This window comes from Triplophysa rosa, linkage group LG9 (assembly GCF_024868665.1).
Source record: "Triplophysa rosa linkage group LG9, Trosa_1v2, whole genome shotgun sequence".
In the NCBI taxonomy this organism is placed as follows: domain Eukaryota; kingdom Metazoa; phylum Chordata; class Actinopteri; order Cypriniformes; family Nemacheilidae; genus Triplophysa; species Triplophysa rosa.
The window spans coordinates 18,464,469-18,484,378 of NC_079898.1; the positions used below are offsets into that span (position 1 = coordinate 18,464,469).

Here is a 19,910-nt window from a genome sequence, read left to right on the forward strand (position 1 = left end):
GATAGGCTGTCACACACTGATCTGATACACGAAATGAATGTTTTCATCAGATCAGGGCTGCCTATAAGTACCGGCCCAATTGCGAGGCGGCGACAGCGATAGCAGCAGTTGCGAAGAAATCGTAATTTCATGCCCTCGTGCCTGAGTAATATCTCTGTGCATCCTTTTCCAGATGGCGACGTCTTCTGCGGCGGGAACTAATGATGTGGGCCGCGTTTCGGGGGGGAAAAAACAACAATAACAGCGTCTTTAACCTTCAACAGCAAACGCAATGTTCTAGTGAGTGTTCCCATGGAAAAAATTTACAAATATCAATTACATTGCCCACTGAGGTGTACTCAGCTGTAATAATCCAAATTGATTTAGAGAATGGAGATGGTGCCACCGGGTAGGTGGCGGCTTCCGGTGGTGGTGACATTGGGATGGCGTGAGGGCACCTGTGAAGGAATCCGCTAAACGATACTCACATCACTGATAGCCAGAGGTTTAGCTGGAGGACTGACAAGCAACAGCAAGGCCGTTTTGGACAAGCTCTAAAATAAAGTCAGGGTCCTTACCTCAAAACTGCAGACGGGATCCTTCTCGAACCTCTTCTGAACGGACTGCAGTGCACTGCTGAGAAGTCCTGCCCTCTTTTGGTGACCATTATTTACCTTTTTATTCTGGGAGTCTATGAAGAAAAGACAAAATCCACTAGGGAGTGTGCTTCCATTTTGCATTTTCTTAACTTAATACCAATACGAACTACAAATTATCAGCATGGAAAGCTAAATGAATAAACTAACAAACCAAGCGGATTGTGAAACTTCACTGAGGTGATAAGCATAGCACTGACTGACCTATAAAGAGCTGCCAAGCTTTCATCGCCGTCTCCTCCCACAAAGGGCTCACATCGCTCATGGAAAGCTGTCCCTCTTTCCCAGCAGTCTTAGCAGACAGGTCGATCTTATAGGCCTCCTCTAGAGTCTGTCTCCTCTCCTGCATGATTTTACTCCACATGCTTTCCACAAGCAACATCAGCTCGGACTCCACTACAAGACCACAACCACATTCAAAAGAACCTTTGTTTTCAATTTCCCTCACACGCACAATAGATTTTTGACCAAAAAAGAGAAACACTGACCCTCTGCTGAATCGTTCACATTGGTTTGTGATGTCCCCGTGCTGCTCTTGTTTGGAAAGAGGTGCCTCCAGATTTTTCTTGAGGGTTTTCTATTAACTTCACATCCAAAACCATCGAGAAAGCTGGAAGACGGTGACAATATTTTTAAAGCATCGATCATGAAGTTTGTTAGTGGTATTTTGCCTAACGAAGATATCAAATGTTTAAAATAACAAGTGAAATTGATCAGGGAAGGAATGTGATCAACCTTCAGAAAATGTTGATTTTTATATAAGGAAAATGATATAAGTTGTTTTATTTTACATTGTAAAAGTGGTTTGAAAACCTGATTTCTGACATTTTGTCATTTTAAAGCTAAATTCTGGTTTATAGATTATTTGTAAATGTAGATTTGAAATTACAAACTGAACAGTGAAAAGGGTCCTAACGCTAAAATGCTAAAAACATTTTTTTTTGCATTCTGATATGTGCCTATTTTTTATTAAAAAAACACCAAGCGTACAGTACTCGATTTACCAAAAACTATTTAAAATCTCACGGATTTTTGAAATAATGACACCAAAAGCCCACCTGCCAGAGCGGATGATCATGAGGCAGTGCAACAGACAGCTCAGGAAGTGGACATTAGCATTGTAGGTTACCATGACAACATCCCAGTGCTGGTGCAACACCTGAAGGGTTTGAACGATGAGCTCCTGCTCAGCCGGAGTCTGTCTGGGTCGGGACAGGAAGTAAAGCAGGGCTCGGTTCAAGCTTTTATACAGGACACCGACCATCATCTCCCGGCGACCCCGACCTCTCTCCAGTGCCTGATGTCAACACAAACACACAGTACAGATAAACTGTTTATCTAGACGTGTAACAATAATATGCTATGGGTGAAATCAGAGGATAAACTCACCACTGATATCTGCTCTGCTATAAAGACCAGGAGGGTCTCTGGATCCACCACAAACATGCCAGTATAGAGTTTCTCCACGAGCTTTTTACTAAAGAATGCCACGTTCTCAATCAAAATGGTAGCTTTTCTGTCCGGTTTTGACTTGGATGGATCTGGAAAAGATTTAGTGGGATATATGTTGCCATAAATGTAAAAAATGTAATATATAAAACTGTCAAAAATAATATGCATTAAATAATATATTATTTCACAAAATATGATGCAAAGTACAGTTTTATAAACAACGTTCTCCAAATGACCGTTACTGGCATAAGTGGAAAAAGAGCTAATTTTGGAACTTGCTTATACATATTTACAAAGATATGTAGTGTCTGTTTTATCTAGTGTCATATATTTTACCATCTCTGGCCACATGTGTGGACTCCTCCTGCCCTGTCATGTGGATGATGTCCATAACAAACTCCAGCAGTTCAGTCTGAAAGCTCTGTCTCTGCTCTTGACAAACACCATCTGGAGAAAACTGAACACAAATCATTCAGAATGTTCAAATAAACGCTGGGAAGGAGTTCGTCGTGCTGTGGTCCACCAGCGCTCTCTTTGGCTAGGCTAAATAAAGTGCTAATAACCCCACTCCAGCGAGAATCTGGTGCAGTACCATCATAACTGAGCAAATAGTGGCACCTCATGGACGAAAGATACTCTACACACCATCAGATGCTAATTTAACAGTTACAGTATAAATCCTGCATTATAATATATTGTAAAGCACTGATTTTCATATTTAAAGGTATTTTTTGTAAAATTTTGTAAAATAAATGAAATTGTATATTATTATTATCATTTGCAATATAACTTAATTATATAAAATTGTAAAAGCATTATGTTTGGTAGTGTTTGCTTTTATTAAGAATGCTTAATAGAGCAAAAATCAGCTTATTAAAGAATTATTAAAGACACATTTTTGCCTGACAAATGAGTAAACATGAAAAAAACCTGTAGATTTACAATCAAATTTAGGGGAAATAATATTATAGAAACACTTTTTTAGTTGCTCAAGCAACCCCCAATAACATCCTGCTAAAAACCACTCAAAGCATGTAAGCAACTATAAAGCAATGGCATTGTGGGTAAACTGGCAAGTGTCATTTTTGCTCACCTCTAGTAGCTGTGTTAAAGGATGTACACCGTCTTTGGCAGAGATGTTAATAAGGCTATCCATCAAGAGGATGCGGATGAAGTCACACACCTGCTTCCTGCCCGGGTGGGCGGGCCGGAGCAAGAGGGGCTCCTCCACATTACCAACCTCTTTGGTACCCTGAACACCTGTAGAGCTCTGTGAGAAGATAAAATGCATAATATCACTTCTGTAAACTCTTACACCACACGTCTACAGGGGTAATAAAATGTCTCTTGGGTATATTTTTTAAATAGCAGAGAAAATGTTAGGTGGAGCCCCTAAAAGTTTCACCTCAAAAGGGAAAACGGCACTGGCCAGTGAAGTGTGGAAATGAGGGGAGGTCCAGAGGGGATCTTCAGGAAACAGACTGTGCACCAGGCAGAGGAACTGCATCACGCTACCTGGGTACTGGACTTCCCAGCCATCTGCACTTCCTGTTACAGGCTTATAGAAAAATACAATGACACAAAGACTGAGGAAAGTTGGTTTTACTGGCCTTGCATCAATGGCTTTTGTAACAGACACATCTTACATGATTATGCAACCTGTTTGCAATAAATGCAGATTACTATTTGAATTAACTGTAATAATCTACCTGTCATCTAAATAAAATACAACTAATTCAGTATATCATCCTCTATGATTACATAAATATATTTATGGTGACAAAATGAAACATATGTACAGTATTTGAAAAAAAAAATTTCAGTGAAAAGCAAAAACAGAAACTCAGCTAAATAGGTTTAGTTAACATATACAATATAAATATGCAGGCGAGTAGGATTATTTTTTATAATATCTTTTTTCAGATGATTTTTACCTGTTAAATGTAAATAAAATTGAATCAATGACAGAATAAAAAAGCATCTATTTTGGTATCATCCAGAACATTTGTGAAAATGGTGCTATTCCTATTTACACTGTACAACTATTTTAACATATTTTACTAAATAAATATCAATAAATGTATGTTAAAAAGAATTTGATATTGTTATTCAGATCCAGCTACAAATCTACCCAACTATAACGCCTTTCAAATATGAACAAACTCTCAACTAAAACACTTACCCTAGTAATGATAACTTTGATCAGTTCTAAAAGAACACAAGCTGCATCTGCACACAATTTAACCCCATCAGCTCCATCACTGAAGCTTTCAATCAGACTCTGAAGCATCACGTCAACATCTTCCTGCCATCGAAAAGACCAAAAATTACAAACCCCAAATGCATCTCAACCATGAAACCGGACTCATTTCACAGGAAGTTAAGATAAATAAATATACATGGCCACAAAAACAAATTAGGAAAATATACCTGTTCAATAGAAACCTGAAAGTCAGATTTTCCTAAAAGCATTGCAGCGAGAGACCCGTAAATCTGAGGCAGGTGAATATGAGTAATGAGAAGCTTCTGCAGAACGTCAAACCCTGGGCAAATGCAGCTCAAACACTCATATGACCATGAGTGAGATCTTAAATTATCTATGGAACGCAACAACAAGCTGTTTTTAAAATGTCATGCAACGGGTTTTTAAATCTATGAATGCATCTTATCTGCATTTTGGACATACCTGTGATACTTGTAGGCATCTCCATAGTCCCCACTAATGTTCCTGGTGACACAGCCTCTTTGAACGTGGCCAGGATGTTTGGAATCGACAGGAAGTGAGTGAGCAGTGTGAGAACCAGCAGCACTGTGCTGGTGTGGATGTGGCCCTGTAAGAAGAGGAGGAACCAGTCGGATCCCAGTGCGAAGAACACATCCTCATGGTTACTGCCATTGAAACAACATACTGTATTAGAATACCAGAATATATGCATTTCTGTCACTGAGATGACGTGAACCTTTCATCGTTACTTTGATCAACTTTACTCACTTGCTGGACAGAGAAGCGTTTGAGATGATTAGAGAAGACAGCATAGAGAGCAACTGATTCCTGATCCAAACCGATCTTCCAGGTGTCTGACTCCAGCCTAGAGTTCAAAGAGCATGCAAAGAGTGAACTTTTTTCTTTTTATCCTCAGCGATGAAAAACGTTTTGAGAAATAAACAATGACTTGAGAATACAGCTCATCTCTGCAACTGAAGTATTAAATATGAGTACCTTGTGACTGATCATCGAAATCCAAATCAGAGAAAGTCTCATTTTCGTTTAAAGTGGGAGGCAAAAGACTATGAACTATGAAGAGTCCAAGCCTGAATAAGAAACATAAGCGAAAAATTCTATTAATAATAATGTATCATATCGTACATTTATTTATGACATTTTTTTTCTCCCTAAGGCCCATAATGAGGTTTTCCCTCAGCATTATTTTGTTTTATAAAACCATTTTCCAACCCGTGTCTGACCCTTACAAGTATTGTAAGGCCATTTGTACTAATAGCTATTTTTGCATGTCAGTTTCAATAACAGATTTTTTGCTATAGAGTAAGTTTTGAATTATAAATATATATAGCTCTTTAAATTAAATTGTGTTTTCATAGCATAATAAACTTTTATATCAAACGATTAAATGAATAATTTCTTCATCTAAAAATCCATTAAAATGGCAGTCAAGGAACCGTTTGTTTTCCTGAATTCCTCAAAATATCTTCTTTTGAGTTCAACCGAACAAAGAAATGTATACAGGTTTGAACAACTAGAGGTAGAGTTAATGACAGAATTTTCATTTTTGGGTGAACTACCCCTTTAAATATAGGCTAACTAATAGAAGAGCTTCCATGCCTCTTGATGTCTGTGGTGTTGAAATGTTCCTCAAGGAGGGATCTAATGATGCTACAGATGATTAACACCTTCCTACGGGTCACACTGGAGTCATGCAGCACGATAAGAAGTTTGCCCATCACGTTAAGTCTGTGCATGACCTCAGCATTCTGTTGACTCCCACTAAAAACAGATTTATTCACAGTCAAGTTTGCTTCCTGTAAGAAGGTTTATGCATGATTGAAAAAGAGGAAGCGGATCATGAGTTTCACATCACTTTACACAACACCCTACAAAAAGAACATCACAATGACTTAATATATCAGTATTTCATACCTTGATGACTTCAGGAGATCAGATAAATGGTTTAAAACACGAAGGTCGAGATTTTCTGGAGTGTTCTGCCACACCTACAAAGAAAAGAAAAATAACAAACGATCTTCAAGTACACAGTAAAAAGTTGCACTTAATGTGTTACATTATGTAAGGAAAGACTGACTATAACACCAATCCAAAACTGACCTCAAAGTCACAGAGGACGTCCTGGAAGGCTCTGATGTTCGGGATGTAAAAAGCATCACTGCCCAGCTCCATTGTGCCCACAATGGCCAGAATAAGGTTAAAAATTCTACTGCTGACCAGCTGAGACTTCATCTTTAATAGGAAGGACAAGAGCTGACAACAAAAAAACAAGTCAAGCTTGGATTTCATGCATCGCAATCTATGATGAACTGCTTTAGATATGATTACCTTATAGCCATTGGTTCGTTTCATCTCCTGCTCCATCACAGAGTTTGTCTCCAAAACAGAGAGAAGAACTTTGACAGCAGCATACAAGGAATCATCGTCTGAGGCCATCGCCACCAAGCTCAGAACGGCTGCAGGTCCACCAACATACTGGAAGCTACTAGCAGCACTGCATGACTTGAAAGTTCTTACTCCTGGAAGTCAAGGTGGTGTAAAATTAGCCCGACAGAAGTTACACTACAGATGCTGCAGTCAGTGTTGTGACTTGGAGAAGGCGCTTGAAAACAATAGTTAGTGGATGTATGGCTTTTACCAAAACAACCAACCAGGGCTGCCCCAATTGTCCGAGCAGTTCCGCTGAGGTTCTGACTGATGTTATGGGCCAAGAAGACAGGAGTACAGTTATCACGTGATGTTATCCCCATCTGTGTACAAAGGAATACATTATTAAAATATAAAAAATCAAGATAACAGTCCAATAGACCAATTTGGAGTCGACGTCACGGTTACATCCCTGCCAGCTGCGCGCACATACTGGTTGCAGAAAAACAGTGGATACAAAGCAACAATGAGCGAAACGGAGGAGACAATTCATTCAAAAACGTGTTTTTGTGTTGTTGAATGTCAGAATAGGAATGGCAAAAAATATGGTATCTTTCCTATGGAATACCGTCGTTGAATATGCCATTTTAAGCTAAACAAGTCATTAAACGAACGGCTGGACTGACGAAATCATCCGGATCTGTGTTTATTTTATTTCAGGTAAGGTTTTCTCTAATCTTTCTAAGTCTAACTATTTTGTATACCGTATCCCTGTAATTCTCTAGTCGTTATAAAGGCTATCTCTTCCGGGTTTTTCTGCAACCAAGATGCGCGCACATCCCGAATGTTAACAAACTTATAAACAATTGTAAACAAGCCTATAGATAACAGTCCAACAGTCCAATATAAAATAATAAGTAATAAAAAGTAAGTAAAAAAAGTAAAAAAAAGTGCAGTGAGTAATTTTTTTCTTTGTGTTTATATAAAGAGAAAAAACACGTTTTGAATCATGTAATATCAGTTGACTAATAAAAGCCGTTTTACTTTACAGTATATGAAGCAGGTCATCTTATGAGGACCACCATGATCACTTGACCAGCCAAATCTTAATAATATCATAATTTTAATAAATGACTGGGAAATACACATTTCTACAAACTTTTTCAAGATCAATGCAAATAAACAAATAACTTCTAAGTGTACCTTTAAGTCAATCATTTAAAAAATCAATTAAAACTGTACCTCTTTAGCTATAAGGCGACAATCCACTTCATTGTATTGATCTCTTATATCTGCTACTGTTGTGACCGTGGATACCGCTGGGTTCATGGCAAAGGAAATTCTCTCCGGGGAGACGATCCTAATTCGCGACATCACATCATCTGCCTCCCCTTCTGATAAAACACATAAAAATGGTTTCCACAAAATTCTGTGTTGAGCATTCTTATACAAGACAGAGGCCATTTTTTTACCTGGAACACTAAGAGCAACGTAGTTTCCAATGTAGTTGGTGCCCTGTTCATATATGGTCTCCACATATTCAGAACTCAACACTTCCTCGAAAAAGTATGTAGGGCCGACCCGCCAGATCAGAGCAGCGTGCTGTTTCCATATTGATGGAGTGCCAATAATCCCACACACGTCAATGACTGCAGAGGGATCCATTGAGATGCACTGACCAGGAAATGGCTGAATATATTTCATCTGCAAAGAAAGACACACAGGCATGCATATTCTGATAGTTAATCCTGAAAGTAGTCCAAATGACACGTGCACAATATTTATGATATCTTAAAGAGACAAACACATGAAATACTATTGGTTCTTACATGACCTGTGAGAGTTTGGAAACACATGAAGGTAAATAAATGCAGACGAAATTGTAATTTTTTTGAGTGACTACCAACCCTCGCTGTTCCGACTGCGGCTCCGTTTATATAAACCGTGACCAAACAGCTCTTCTTGATTCCTTTGGCCATAACCAGACAAAGATGGTGCCACTGAGCAGATAGTAAGTGCTGGGAACATTTAAACCGCACTGAGGACGACAGCGTACTGGGAGACTGAACCTCTGGTTCCATCAAATCTGTCCAACAAAACATACAAATAAATGACACACTCCATGTCTAAACTAGTCTACAAGTGTAAACCAACCTATAAATGCACTGACACATAGTCCATAAATCTCACTTTAATGTAAAAATCACGTTTACCCAAAAACTGATAAGCTTCCTCTTCAGTGGAGACCACCAAGCAGCCGTCAGTGGCAGATATACTGACAGACAGACAGCTGAACTGCTGTTCAGCACGAGACATGTGGCGTACAACGGTGAGCAGTCGCACAGGGTGAGAATCACAAGCCGAGCTGAACCTACAGATCATAAACCAACAGGAGAACGACAGGCCAGCTGGAGGAGGAAAACCTCTGCAGTCTGTGGAGTAAACAAGATGTTTAGGTATAGTTTTATGTTTAAAGGGAGTTTATCATATATCAATCCAATGTAAAATGTTCAATATGTCAAATTTCAGTGTTTTGTGATTTAAAAGCACATAAAAGCAGCCAGTTTTACTGAATGTATCTTACCGGTGCCCAAGCCGCCAGTGGAGATAAAGTCTGCACTGACACCCTTCACTGTAGCAAGAGATGGCAGAAATAGACACCTGTGAGGCAGAAAAGTTCTTACTCATTAAACAGAATAAATAAGACTGCTTAAAAGTGATAGTCAATCCAGAAAATAAAAAATCATGACAAGTGTTTAAAGGTCTCACTGCACCCCTCTCTTTCGAAGCACTACGGTGGCTGACACAAAACTTAGATGTCGTCTATTATATTGCATTTCTGTCAATAGGTCCTCCAAAAAAACACACACTGGACCTTTAAAAGTAAATAAAATCTGAAAAGGACAAATGTGTATTACCCATAGCCACTGTCTGTCATGTCAAACTCCACAAAAGAAGGGGTAATGGAGACTTTGTGTGGCCGACAGCTCCGTGGTGAAGTGAAGGAGACGAGGCTTATGATTCTATGAAGAGGAACTACTGTCCCACTGCCTGAAGATGTTTTCAATAGGCTAAAACTTCTTTTCATTGTCTTTTTAGAAGGTTTATTTTCATCCTCTTCAGTTTCTTTGTTCTTGTCTGTGTAATCGATAGCAGAACATATCAGACGTTAACATAAAACATTGAATCAACTTGCATATTTAAATGTTCAAAATAGTGATTTTGAAACAGGAAGTAAGCCAAAAAAGTCTGAAAGGATGGAAGCGTACGTGTGCAAGGGGCGTCTTCACAGGAGACTGAAAGCTGATTGTTTCCACTACACATCAGAGGATCTCCAAGACACAGGAACTGCCTGATATAAAGCACACAATTGTAATGGTACAGATTAAAGAGTATAAAAAAGTACATATACAGTATTTGCATTTTTTATAATTGCACTTTCTGTTAATCAAAGTCCTTGAGTATGTTAACAACAAACTCATGCACACCTGAGGTCCTTGTGATCCATGGCCTGTGAAGCGAGTTTCTCCAGGATCCGAACTACAGGCAGGTAAAGTGAGCTGGTGTTGTCCATGAGGATGTGTTTGCAGTGAGTCAGCAGTGTGGACAGCAGACCAAACTCACACATGATCTGTCTGTTTCTCTCTGACTTCACTAGAGTCTGAACATGATGAGCTACAGACAACTGCAGCTCCTCAGACAACTACAAGAGAGAAATGCCTTACATTGTCATTTATGCACAGACCAAATGAAGACTATTTTTTTCTAAACAAACTAAAAATATGTTCTAATAACGTTTTACTAACATTCCCATTAAGTTATTATAACGTTATTTCTTTTTTTTTTTTAAATGTTACACTAACAACGGATAAATAATGTTTTTATAGCATTTTAGCAACATTATATGTCACTGCTAAATGCTCTTAACATTACTTTGAACATTTTTGAGAACCTTTTAGAGAACGTTAGCCAAAGTTCTCTGTTAGCTGGGATGACAATTTCTTTTTATACGTTTATGTATAAAGTGTGTAAAATATTAAAGGGACAGTTCACCCAAAAATGAACATTCTGACTATTTACTCACCCTTAAGTTGTTCCAAATCTGTATCTTTGTTTTGTTCTGATGAAAACAAAAGAAGATATTTTGACGAATGTAGGAAAGCAAACCGTTCTGTGACACTTTTGACTAACATTGTAATATTTCCCACCATGTTAGTCAATGGTGGCCAAGAACTGTTTGGTTACATTCTTCTAAATATCTTTCTCTGTGTTCAACCAAACAAAGAAATGTATACAGATCTGGAACAATTTGACGGTGAGTAAATGAAGACAGAATTTTTGTTTTTGGGTAAACTGTCCTTTTAAAATGATTAAGATATGACATATAATGGTTCATACTCACATGAGGGTCACTGGGACAATAAATACTAGGCAGGAGAGTCATGAGGAGTTTAACAGCTCCAGGATGAAGAATGGGGAGGTCACAATAAACCCTGGAAAAGTGAAATTTATCTTTAACATACTTATTCTACATTTAGGCACAAAATACACTCCTTTTAAGTACCTACCGTCCAGACTCTGTAGATACTGACACACTGGTTTGACTCCGAGTCTCGTCCTCATTGGACATCCCTGCTCCCCTTTGACCCGCCACTGTGATCTGACTCACGCCCCTCTCATTATTATCCTGCAGGCCTGCACATGAATCTGCAACCAGGCTCACACCGGTAGCAAACTGCTCCAGGAATCCCAGCAGCTTCACACAGTCTCCTAAAGGTGGCGGCAGCTGAGGTTCCGCCCTCTCCGCCATTTCCACAAACTGCTGGAAACTCCTGCAGTGCGAGTCGTCTTTATCTGTTTCTACATGGACCCCTTTCTGAAAACAGCCAAGCTGCAACAGAGCCTCACCCAACTTCTCACAGAGACCGGTGGAGTTGAAGAAGTGGCTGTTAACCGGATGCACATGCACGGCGAGGGCGATGGTGTGTAAGGTGAGGAGGAGCAGGTCTACGATGCTCTGGCGACTGAGAGAGGCCCATCCTCCCATCGGCCGTTCCAGCAGGGCTCCCTCCATGTCCACAACAATAGAGAGAAGGCCGGTGAAGCCTCCTGCGGTGCGGAAGGCATTCCAAGTATTCGGGTTCTCCAAAACTTTCATAATAGACTGTGAGGCAAGATGCAAAGATAAGAATATTACAACCACCTCTATGCAACTTATCAGTATCAAGAGAATTAAAAAACTTTATTTTTCAGTTTTCCATCATGTGACTTCGTAGGAAAGCATTGAGGTGTATCTGTTCTCTTCAGAAATTATGCGTCACCCCAAAAAGGAGAAAGGAGGGGTCTCCCGTTTCGAACAGTCTGGCACAAAATGCATTAGCCCTTATTCACTAAAGCATGCTAATACATCAAACAGCTAATGTGTCATAAAATGAAGCCCAAACCTAATTAGCACCAATAGAAGTAATCAGAATGGCTTTGACACATTTCGCAGAGTGCTAGGGGCGAATCCAATTGCCAGCAGCCGTAACCCAGTTACACTTTAATGGTCTGCAGGTTAGTATTCCTGCGCTTGAATCTAAAAAATGGACGTGTACAGTAACTGAATAACGTAGTTATGCGTAATTGGATTTCTCTCACATTCTCTGATCTGATATTGCTCATAATTTTCTCAGTGTTGCACCGCACGGCTACAGGCTTAATCGAATGAAGCTTGAGTTAACAGCTAAGTGTATATTAGCAAATCAATCTGAATTTGGCTATAATGCAATCGGGCTCCCAAAAGTTGATGTAATAAATTCACTGGCTCATTATGCTTTAAACAGGCTATAATTTGTTAGAATTAGGAACGGAAGTTGCATTTACGGACAGGTAGTGACCACATGAACACATAGCTTAGTTTTAGCCGAAGCCCTTCTAATAATATTCCCATCATGCTTTGCAACTGTGACTTTTATTTTAAAATCAGTTCGTGTGACAAGAACCGTGACTCCGAAATGGCAAAAAGCAAAAGAACAGAAATACAGATAAAGTACACGTCTGATAAGGACGAAGCTAATCTGAAGATGATGTAGTTTGTACCTGCAGGAGGTCCCGTTTGAGTTTGATTTCACTCTCCGTGGACGAGCAGAGAGCTCCGATGGCTGTGCTCATGTATTCCTCTGGATTCACCTCTGAGAGCTGCTCCAGAATGCACAGAGTGGGACTGCGGAACTGCTCGACGTCTATGAAGATCTTCACATAGGGAATCATCCCCAAATCCCGGATGAGCACTGTTAAAACAATCAAATGTCATAATTTTCACAAGTTAGCTGTGTACTGTACTTTAGTTTAAGTGGTACGTGTCCTTAAATGCATCAGAATAACATAAATGACATTATTTTGAGCTTCACTTCACCATAAATTAAACATTTGCAGTTTGATTATTTTAGAATGAGCTATTTCTATCTACATACACCACGGGTCCTTTGAATGGAATTCGCCATATTCGCCCTAAACAGACAAACTGCTCTACAGAACAAGTTTCATAAATACGTAATCCCCTTGGCAAAGAAGCGGAAACGTGACGACATCTTTGTCCTGTGAGAGCCGCCATAGTGTTTCGAAAGGGTAGGGGTGGAGTGAGTCATTGGTTGCAATCGAAAATCTCCACATTGCTTCTTTAACTGCAAAGTTTAATGTTAAACTAGCGTTTTGAGTATAACACAGCATTAGAATGCCTTTAATTCACAAACTTCTACATACAATCAGTTGTCACAGGTTCATCGTGTATGTTGTCACCATAGACTGTATAAAACATGGACGTGGTGTCTGTGACGTCACACATAGGTTTCTGAGGAGCTGTTTCAAAGCTTAAAGTGGGCGGAGCCGGCCGTCGCCATCTTAGCAGCGCGTCACTCCCGGATCAACAAAAATGAGCAAACAGGGCGGGACATGGTTGGAGCTGAGGCGCATGGTTGTTGAAACTACTTGTCACTCAAGTGGCCACGCGCCTAATTTGCTGAATTTTAATTCGTTAAACGGGCGAGTTATAAAAAAATTCACCCTCCTCACAGTCGTCATGAAGGGTATAAATATATATATATAGAGCAAAATATTTTTTTGTACCAGGCTGTAAACATGTTTTTTTCTGCTATAAAGTTGCCCATTTTAACAAGGGGCTCAGTGAGATTCTGCTCTCTTTTGGAGCCAGTCTCTAGCGGCCAGTCGATGAATTGCAGTTCAAAGGGGTCATATGGCGCGAATAGGTGTTTTTCTGTGTCTTTGGTATGTTATAAGTTATAAGTAATACATGCATGTATTAGACGCGTAAAATTGCAAATATTAAAGTGTGGGAACAAAAGATGCATTCTATCTAAAAGCGAATGCTCACCCAGACCTGTCTGAAACACCTCGTGTAACCACACCCCCACAAATCTACGTCAGTTCGTGGTATGATTTGACTAAGACCGCCCAAATGTACACGCAAGTAAGATGGGCGTGCCTATCAGTACAATTGCTTTGGAACCTGATGTTCCAAATATGGTAAGAGACGTTACATTTCCGTCACACGCTTGCAGTATTCGACCAATCACTACGCACTGGTTAACTGGCCAATCATAGCACACCTCGCTTTTCAGAGCGATGAGCGATGGAAAATACAGCGTTTTTGAAGCTTAAATCGTGTATACACATTGCATTACATCTAAAACAAACAATAATATTCGTTTTAGCCGTCTCATATGACTCCTTCTGTCACTTCTGTGTTGGCTTCACGAGAGAGATCGGAAGGTTGCCGCTTGGTTGTAACGCATTTTATTTTTCCAGCCCCCAATCAGAATGTAGCACTAATTGCTTTGTAAACAAATTCAACCTCCTTTAAATCCATTCCACAGATTTCCCACCAAAACCAGCACAAAAAAACTAATGACAAATAATAACAACTAATTTAACCAACCAGTGTTTCTGATCGACTGCATGGCCAGAGCTGCAACTACATCCAGAATGTTGGTGGTCAACCTCCTATCACGGTCATCAGTGTCCTCTTCATTTACTGTAAACACATTACGTCTCAGATCAAATTATGCATTTGATTATGCATCTCAGTGTACCTGCTACTGTAATGTGTCAACATAGTGTAAACCTCACCAGCAACACCAGCCTTTCTGATAATCTTAGCTCTTCTTTTAAGCTCAGACAACAGTTGCTCCATCAGTCCACCATCACTCAGGACGTCTGACAACAATCCACTATTCATGATGAGTCTGTAGAAACACTCCAGAGCTGTGATGCTGAAGGCCTCTGAACAGCCCTGCTTCACCACTGCCTGCACCTTTCTGACGGTCTCGTGTGGGATATAAGAGAGCTGGAAGATGACGGTCTCAAGCAGTTCAAAGAAAATGAGGTGAATGGGTGGAGATTTCTGCCAGATGCATTCAGCCAGTTGAGCCAGAGACTGTAGAGACCACTCCAACAGGAAGAAGTTTGCCTTTTCCCAAGACCAGATCATTTGGATGGTGCGAAGGATTTGGCTGCAGATCACGGTGTTGCTGGAGTGCAGGAAGGAGGACTGGATGATTTGAAAGACTGTGAGGTTTTTAACAGATGAACCTGGAGATTAAGGCACTTGTGTTATGACCGAAAAAGTAACAATACATTTATAAATTTAATAAAGAATTATTGAAATTATAATTGAAATTAAATTGAAAAAGATCTTAGCAAAAAGTAGATAAAAATACAATAGTAAATAATACAATTATAAAAAAAACATTACAAATTCTCCCATTGTATTAAAAGGAATAAAAAAATGTGCATATAAGTTATATAATTTTGTATTTACATTGACTTGACATTCATAGAATAGTTCTCGCGTAATATTTCTAACCATGTTTCACAAAGTGCATTATTCATATCATGATATTATGAACAACACAAGGTCTCATGCAAATACCAAATTCTACATCTGCATCGAGTTATTCTCACTTCTACAGACTCAAACTCTGTTACAAGGCACACATGAATGAGAGTAAACCGCATTTAGATCAATGCCAACATCCAAACGTGTCAAAACATTAAAGACCGATTGGCTCCTTGGACAAAAACACACTGATGTTTATGGTAAATAAATATAGCTGCATAGGGTAATAAGATTGAATCACACAAAATTAAAATCACATCAAGGCCAAATGAAATAAGGATATAAAAGGGGCAGCGTTTCTCTCTCAGGAGTGAGGTGCTCTGGTGGTGATGAATGGAGGATTGTAATGCGGATGAGGAGAATGGATGCATGGCGTCTTAACTGGGTTAGTGAGGAGAGCTACACTTCATCATCCTGGACATAATTGCCTTTTCTGTGGCGTTAACTTGAGGTGGCGGAGCAGAGATGCAGTGTGGCACTCAAAGTCTGTCGTGTAGGTTTACCTTTAGTCAGGGTGGGGTCGAACCTAAAACCAGGCGGCTGAGGGTTGTTCACACATATGGCCACTTTTAACTCAGCCTTGCCAAAAAGAGTAAATGATGCGATGAGGCATAAAAGGTCTTGAATGTGCTCCTCTGTCACTTCCTCTTCACAGCTGCAAAATACAAAAATATTGCACTGTTTTAAGTTTGAGGCATTTTTATGCTTATTTTTAAACGTTTGATAACAGCCTAAAATAAAAATAACTCACAGCACTATAAACACTGTTATAGACACTTATAAAGTTATAAACACATTACAGAACTGCCATAAGATCTAGCTATGTTTCCACACATCTTAACACTCTTCATGACTTGAAGATCAGTTGTTTAGGATTACAGGACAAGAATTTTAAAAATACTATTTTGTAAAGATGACACTCAAAAACCAGGTTATTAACGTTATAAAACTTAAACTATTTAAAAATTTCAGTGAATTGAATAAATGCAAGTTTAGTTCTATAGACGGTTTCATCTTAACAACATTCTGAAAATAAGCGTTACTGCGCATGCGCACTTTTGTGACCCCAACTGAACTTCCGGTACACATTCACAAACAATAGAGTGCCTGTAGATTATTTCTGATAACAATCAAAAGAAACTGAGAAGAACCGCTACTTGGCTAAACTGGTCTCTCCAATATTTTGAATTTAGACTCCGATACCAAGCTCAACTGCTAGATGTCAATGTATCAAATGGTTTGTTTAAATGCGACCGAACTACGGGACCCATTCAACAAATTGTTTATTTAATAAAATGAACATGCAACAAAATTCAACAAATCTTTTTTTAATACAATTATTATATAGTGAAAAAATGACACAAATTAATATTAACATAAATTAACTCAAATATAAAAAGTTATATTATTAGACTCTAGCTAAACACAAACCGGAAGTTAACTGGGGGTCAGGCACGTGCGCGTCCGATGAAACGGTCTATAGCCTTTGCCATTTTGGACTGTTGCAAAGCAGCCGCTAAAATAAAAAACACATTATGAAAAAGAGACAACCAATGCAGGTATAAAAAAATAATTGTTTTTTTAAACTTGAAAGAAAAATTATTAGAAATATTGCCTTATCAATAAAGTGTAATAAGTTTAAGTTAAGGCACTAAAATTATAAAAAATTAAACTACAAAAAATAAATAACTAAAAACTTAAATAGAAATATTAAAAATACAAATAAAAACTGTTAAATATTACTTAACTAAAATGTACATGAAAAATTCTAAATATTTACTAGACTAAAATGAATATGAAAAATATATTAAAAATAAGAACCTTAAGTGAAAACAAGAAAATCTAGTCTAAATATTCGTTATTTTAAATGTAGACGCACGGCAGCCGCGCGGAAATAGGGGTGACGCGCATGCGAGATGAAAAAATCTCAACTTTTCAGAAAGGCGCAAGCGCACCGCAGGTCATGTGACAACAACCAACCAGCCAATATAGACAAGCTCAATGAAGATGGAGACACAGATGATCACAGTACCTAAATCTAGTAGCAGAGTTATTGAAAGGTATTTTCAGTGCATATAATCCATATATCCTTTGTTTATACCTCCTCGTCTCAACGGCTATCGTGGCCCATGGTTGCTTAGCGACGACAGACGCCAGGAGAGCGCAAAGTCCAGGCGCTTTGGAAAAAAAGGAGAACGCAGTGTAGCTCGCGTTTTCTGCGCGGTTTTAGATGTGAAATGTGAATCGAGCCTAACCGTGCATACAGTGTCTAGAAAAACTTACACAGCTGATAAAACGTTAATGACTTTTTAAGATGCTCTATATTAAGTCTGCAAATCAGAATTGTAAACTTCCTTTATATTTCGCTGAACTACAGTATTTAAAAATCACTGTAGTACATCATAGCTGGACAACTTAAGCAGTGACCCTTGCTGTGAGAAAGTGCAGGAACACAACAAGTGAGAGAGAGCTGGCATGATCGCTAATGTGATTGAGCTCAATGTACCACTCTTTAAGTATTCAATTCTACCTCATTGAAATGTTTGCAGGAGGAGAAGAGGATGAAAAAAGACATCCGAGTGACAGAAGGGAACGGAAAGTACCTAAGATCATTTTAAGCAAATAGTAGTAATCCACCTACATGCACACAAGCCATCAGAGGCGTTTAAACTTTCAGTCCCTTACAGAAAAGACACACGAAATTCACATGTGCAAAAAACACGTGTGATCACATGTGAAATGTGTGTTTTTGGAACATTTTGGTGTGAATTCCATGTGAATTCCCACGTGAAACCCATGGGATAACATGTAAAAACCAATGGGATAACATATGCGACATGTCTCCACATGTGATCACATGTTCTTCACGTCACCACATGTTGCACATGTCATCCCATGGGTTTTTAACATGTTATCCCATGGGTTTCACGTGGGAATTCACACCAAAATGTTCCAAAAACACACATTTCACATGTGATCACACATGTTTTTTGCACATGTTAAACACATGTTGTATACATGTGATCACATGTGAAAAACATGTGAAATTCATGTGTCTTTTCTGTAAGGGGTGTGTCACACTTGTCTCTTATATTTGAGCAATATTTAGTCATACTCCCTATTTATTGCAAAAATAGGCCAAAAAACTTACCGTGACAAGGCGGCTTGTAGGATGTCATAGGCATCATTGTTCTCAAACTCCTCGAAAAGAGCAGGGTTTACAGGATAAGAGTCCTTCACAAAACTGAAAACACTCACAACCACCTCAGCTAGAACATGCCCAGGGACCTTAGCACGGATGTTATGCATGTTCTGGATGCAGATCTTCATGCAATTACTAGCTAAAGAGAGAAACAAGAATCTATTTAAAAACAACTCATGCAATGTTCTATACTCTATAAAGATTAATAGAACATTATCCATGTTAAACTTTGTTCAAACAGGAAATTAGAATTCCCTACATTAGTGTGTAAATGTGTTCTAATTATCTCTGGCATCTCCTGAATGAAACTTTGAGACATGGAATAAGATTATGTCCAATTTGAAGGAGCAGATCTCCAGCTAAAAACAATGTTATGTAATGAGGTCTGGAACAGCTGAGTGCATTAAACAAGTATCATGTGAAAGCAAATGTTATATCATTAAAGGGGGGATGCAACGGCGTTTCATGCAATCTGACTTATTTACAATGTTAAACGTGCTGGCTTCTCATCCTTAACATGGTCAAAAAATGAGTTGGACGTATGACGTAGTATTTCTGTGCTAGATACACTCCCCAGCGTTCGTACAGGTTTCGGAAAGTTTTTTTCAAACATGAAAATCCGTTTCGTAACAACTTTTCTTAGACCTTTATTGGACATTTCTCCCGGAAATGCATGCGGCAAGCCCACGCGTCAACCAAGGAGAGCGGTGTGCACACGTCACTTTCACTTGTGTGCAGGAGAGAGAGAGAGGATTACGTTCGGGAAGTTCAGCTGTGTTTGTTTGTTCACTGCATTTGGCTGATGAATCTTATATGAACGGTGGATATAACGCTGGATTTGGAGATCATTTGAAACTGATAGATGGAGCGGTCCCAGTGCTAAAAGATGCTGGACATGAACCGCACGCGGTGAGTGAAACTGATGTCTGTGTTTTGTTGGCGCACGTGCTTTAGTTGTGCCTACATCCCCCCCCGCACGCGTCGTATGTTTTCGGAAATAATCGTACAGCTGTATCTGTCTGTTATAAATGTGATCAAATGAAAGACTCTACTGATATTTGAAGGGTGCGATACTATTCTGTAAGTACTCAAGATTAACATGAGTCCAGATATGCA

General features: G+C 39.1%; 1 protein-coding gene across 1 annotated transcript in view; it reads right to left on the reverse strand.

Moving 5' to 3' along the window:
• Nucleotides 1-19,910, reverse strand: part of wdfy4 (WDFY family member 4) — a 48,032-nt gene that overhangs the window by 21,571 nt on the left and 6,551 nt on the right. The window contains exons 9-41 of the mRNA XM_057341718.1: nucleotides 18,744-18,933; nucleotides 16,096-16,247; nucleotides 14,824-15,285; nucleotides 14,633-14,728; nucleotides 12,778-12,968; nucleotides 11,265-11,860; nucleotides 11,099-11,189; nucleotides 10,185-10,399; nucleotides 9,966-10,048; nucleotides 9,615-9,834; nucleotides 9,281-9,357; nucleotides 8,910-9,128; nucleotides 8,604-8,782; nucleotides 8,169-8,400; nucleotides 7,939-8,090; nucleotides 6,968-7,079; nucleotides 6,658-6,848; nucleotides 6,430-6,582; nucleotides 6,244-6,317; nucleotides 5,929-6,090; nucleotides 5,308-5,399; nucleotides 5,080-5,176; nucleotides 4,774-4,976; nucleotides 4,518-4,684; nucleotides 4,270-4,392; nucleotides 3,493-3,645; nucleotides 3,181-3,357; nucleotides 2,424-2,544; nucleotides 2,025-2,176; nucleotides 1,694-1,932; nucleotides 1,124-1,245; nucleotides 840-1,031; nucleotides 558-670 (exon numbers count right to left, since the gene is read on the reverse strand). Coding sequence (XP_057197701.1) covers nucleotides 558-670; nucleotides 840-1,031; nucleotides 1,124-1,245; nucleotides 1,694-1,932; nucleotides 2,025-2,176; nucleotides 2,424-2,544; nucleotides 3,181-3,357; nucleotides 3,493-3,645; nucleotides 4,270-4,392; nucleotides 4,518-4,684; nucleotides 4,774-4,976; nucleotides 5,080-5,176; nucleotides 5,308-5,399; nucleotides 5,929-6,090; nucleotides 6,244-6,317; nucleotides 6,430-6,582; nucleotides 6,658-6,848; nucleotides 6,968-7,079; nucleotides 7,939-8,090; nucleotides 8,169-8,400; nucleotides 8,604-8,782; nucleotides 8,910-9,128; nucleotides 9,281-9,357; nucleotides 9,615-9,834; nucleotides 9,966-10,048; nucleotides 10,185-10,399; nucleotides 11,099-11,189; nucleotides 11,265-11,860; nucleotides 12,778-12,968; nucleotides 14,633-14,728; nucleotides 14,824-15,285; nucleotides 16,096-16,247; nucleotides 18,744-18,933 — 5,798 coding nt within the window. The remainder of the gene's footprint in view (nucleotides 1-557; nucleotides 671-839; nucleotides 1,032-1,123; nucleotides 1,246-1,693; nucleotides 1,933-2,024; nucleotides 2,177-2,423; nucleotides 2,545-3,180; nucleotides 3,358-3,492; nucleotides 3,646-4,269; nucleotides 4,393-4,517; nucleotides 4,685-4,773; nucleotides 4,977-5,079; nucleotides 5,177-5,307; nucleotides 5,400-5,928; nucleotides 6,091-6,243; nucleotides 6,318-6,429; nucleotides 6,583-6,657; nucleotides 6,849-6,967; nucleotides 7,080-7,938; nucleotides 8,091-8,168; nucleotides 8,401-8,603; nucleotides 8,783-8,909; nucleotides 9,129-9,280; nucleotides 9,358-9,614; nucleotides 9,835-9,965; nucleotides 10,049-10,184; nucleotides 10,400-11,098; nucleotides 11,190-11,264; nucleotides 11,861-12,777; nucleotides 12,969-14,632; nucleotides 14,729-14,823; nucleotides 15,286-16,095; nucleotides 16,248-18,743; nucleotides 18,934-19,910) is intronic.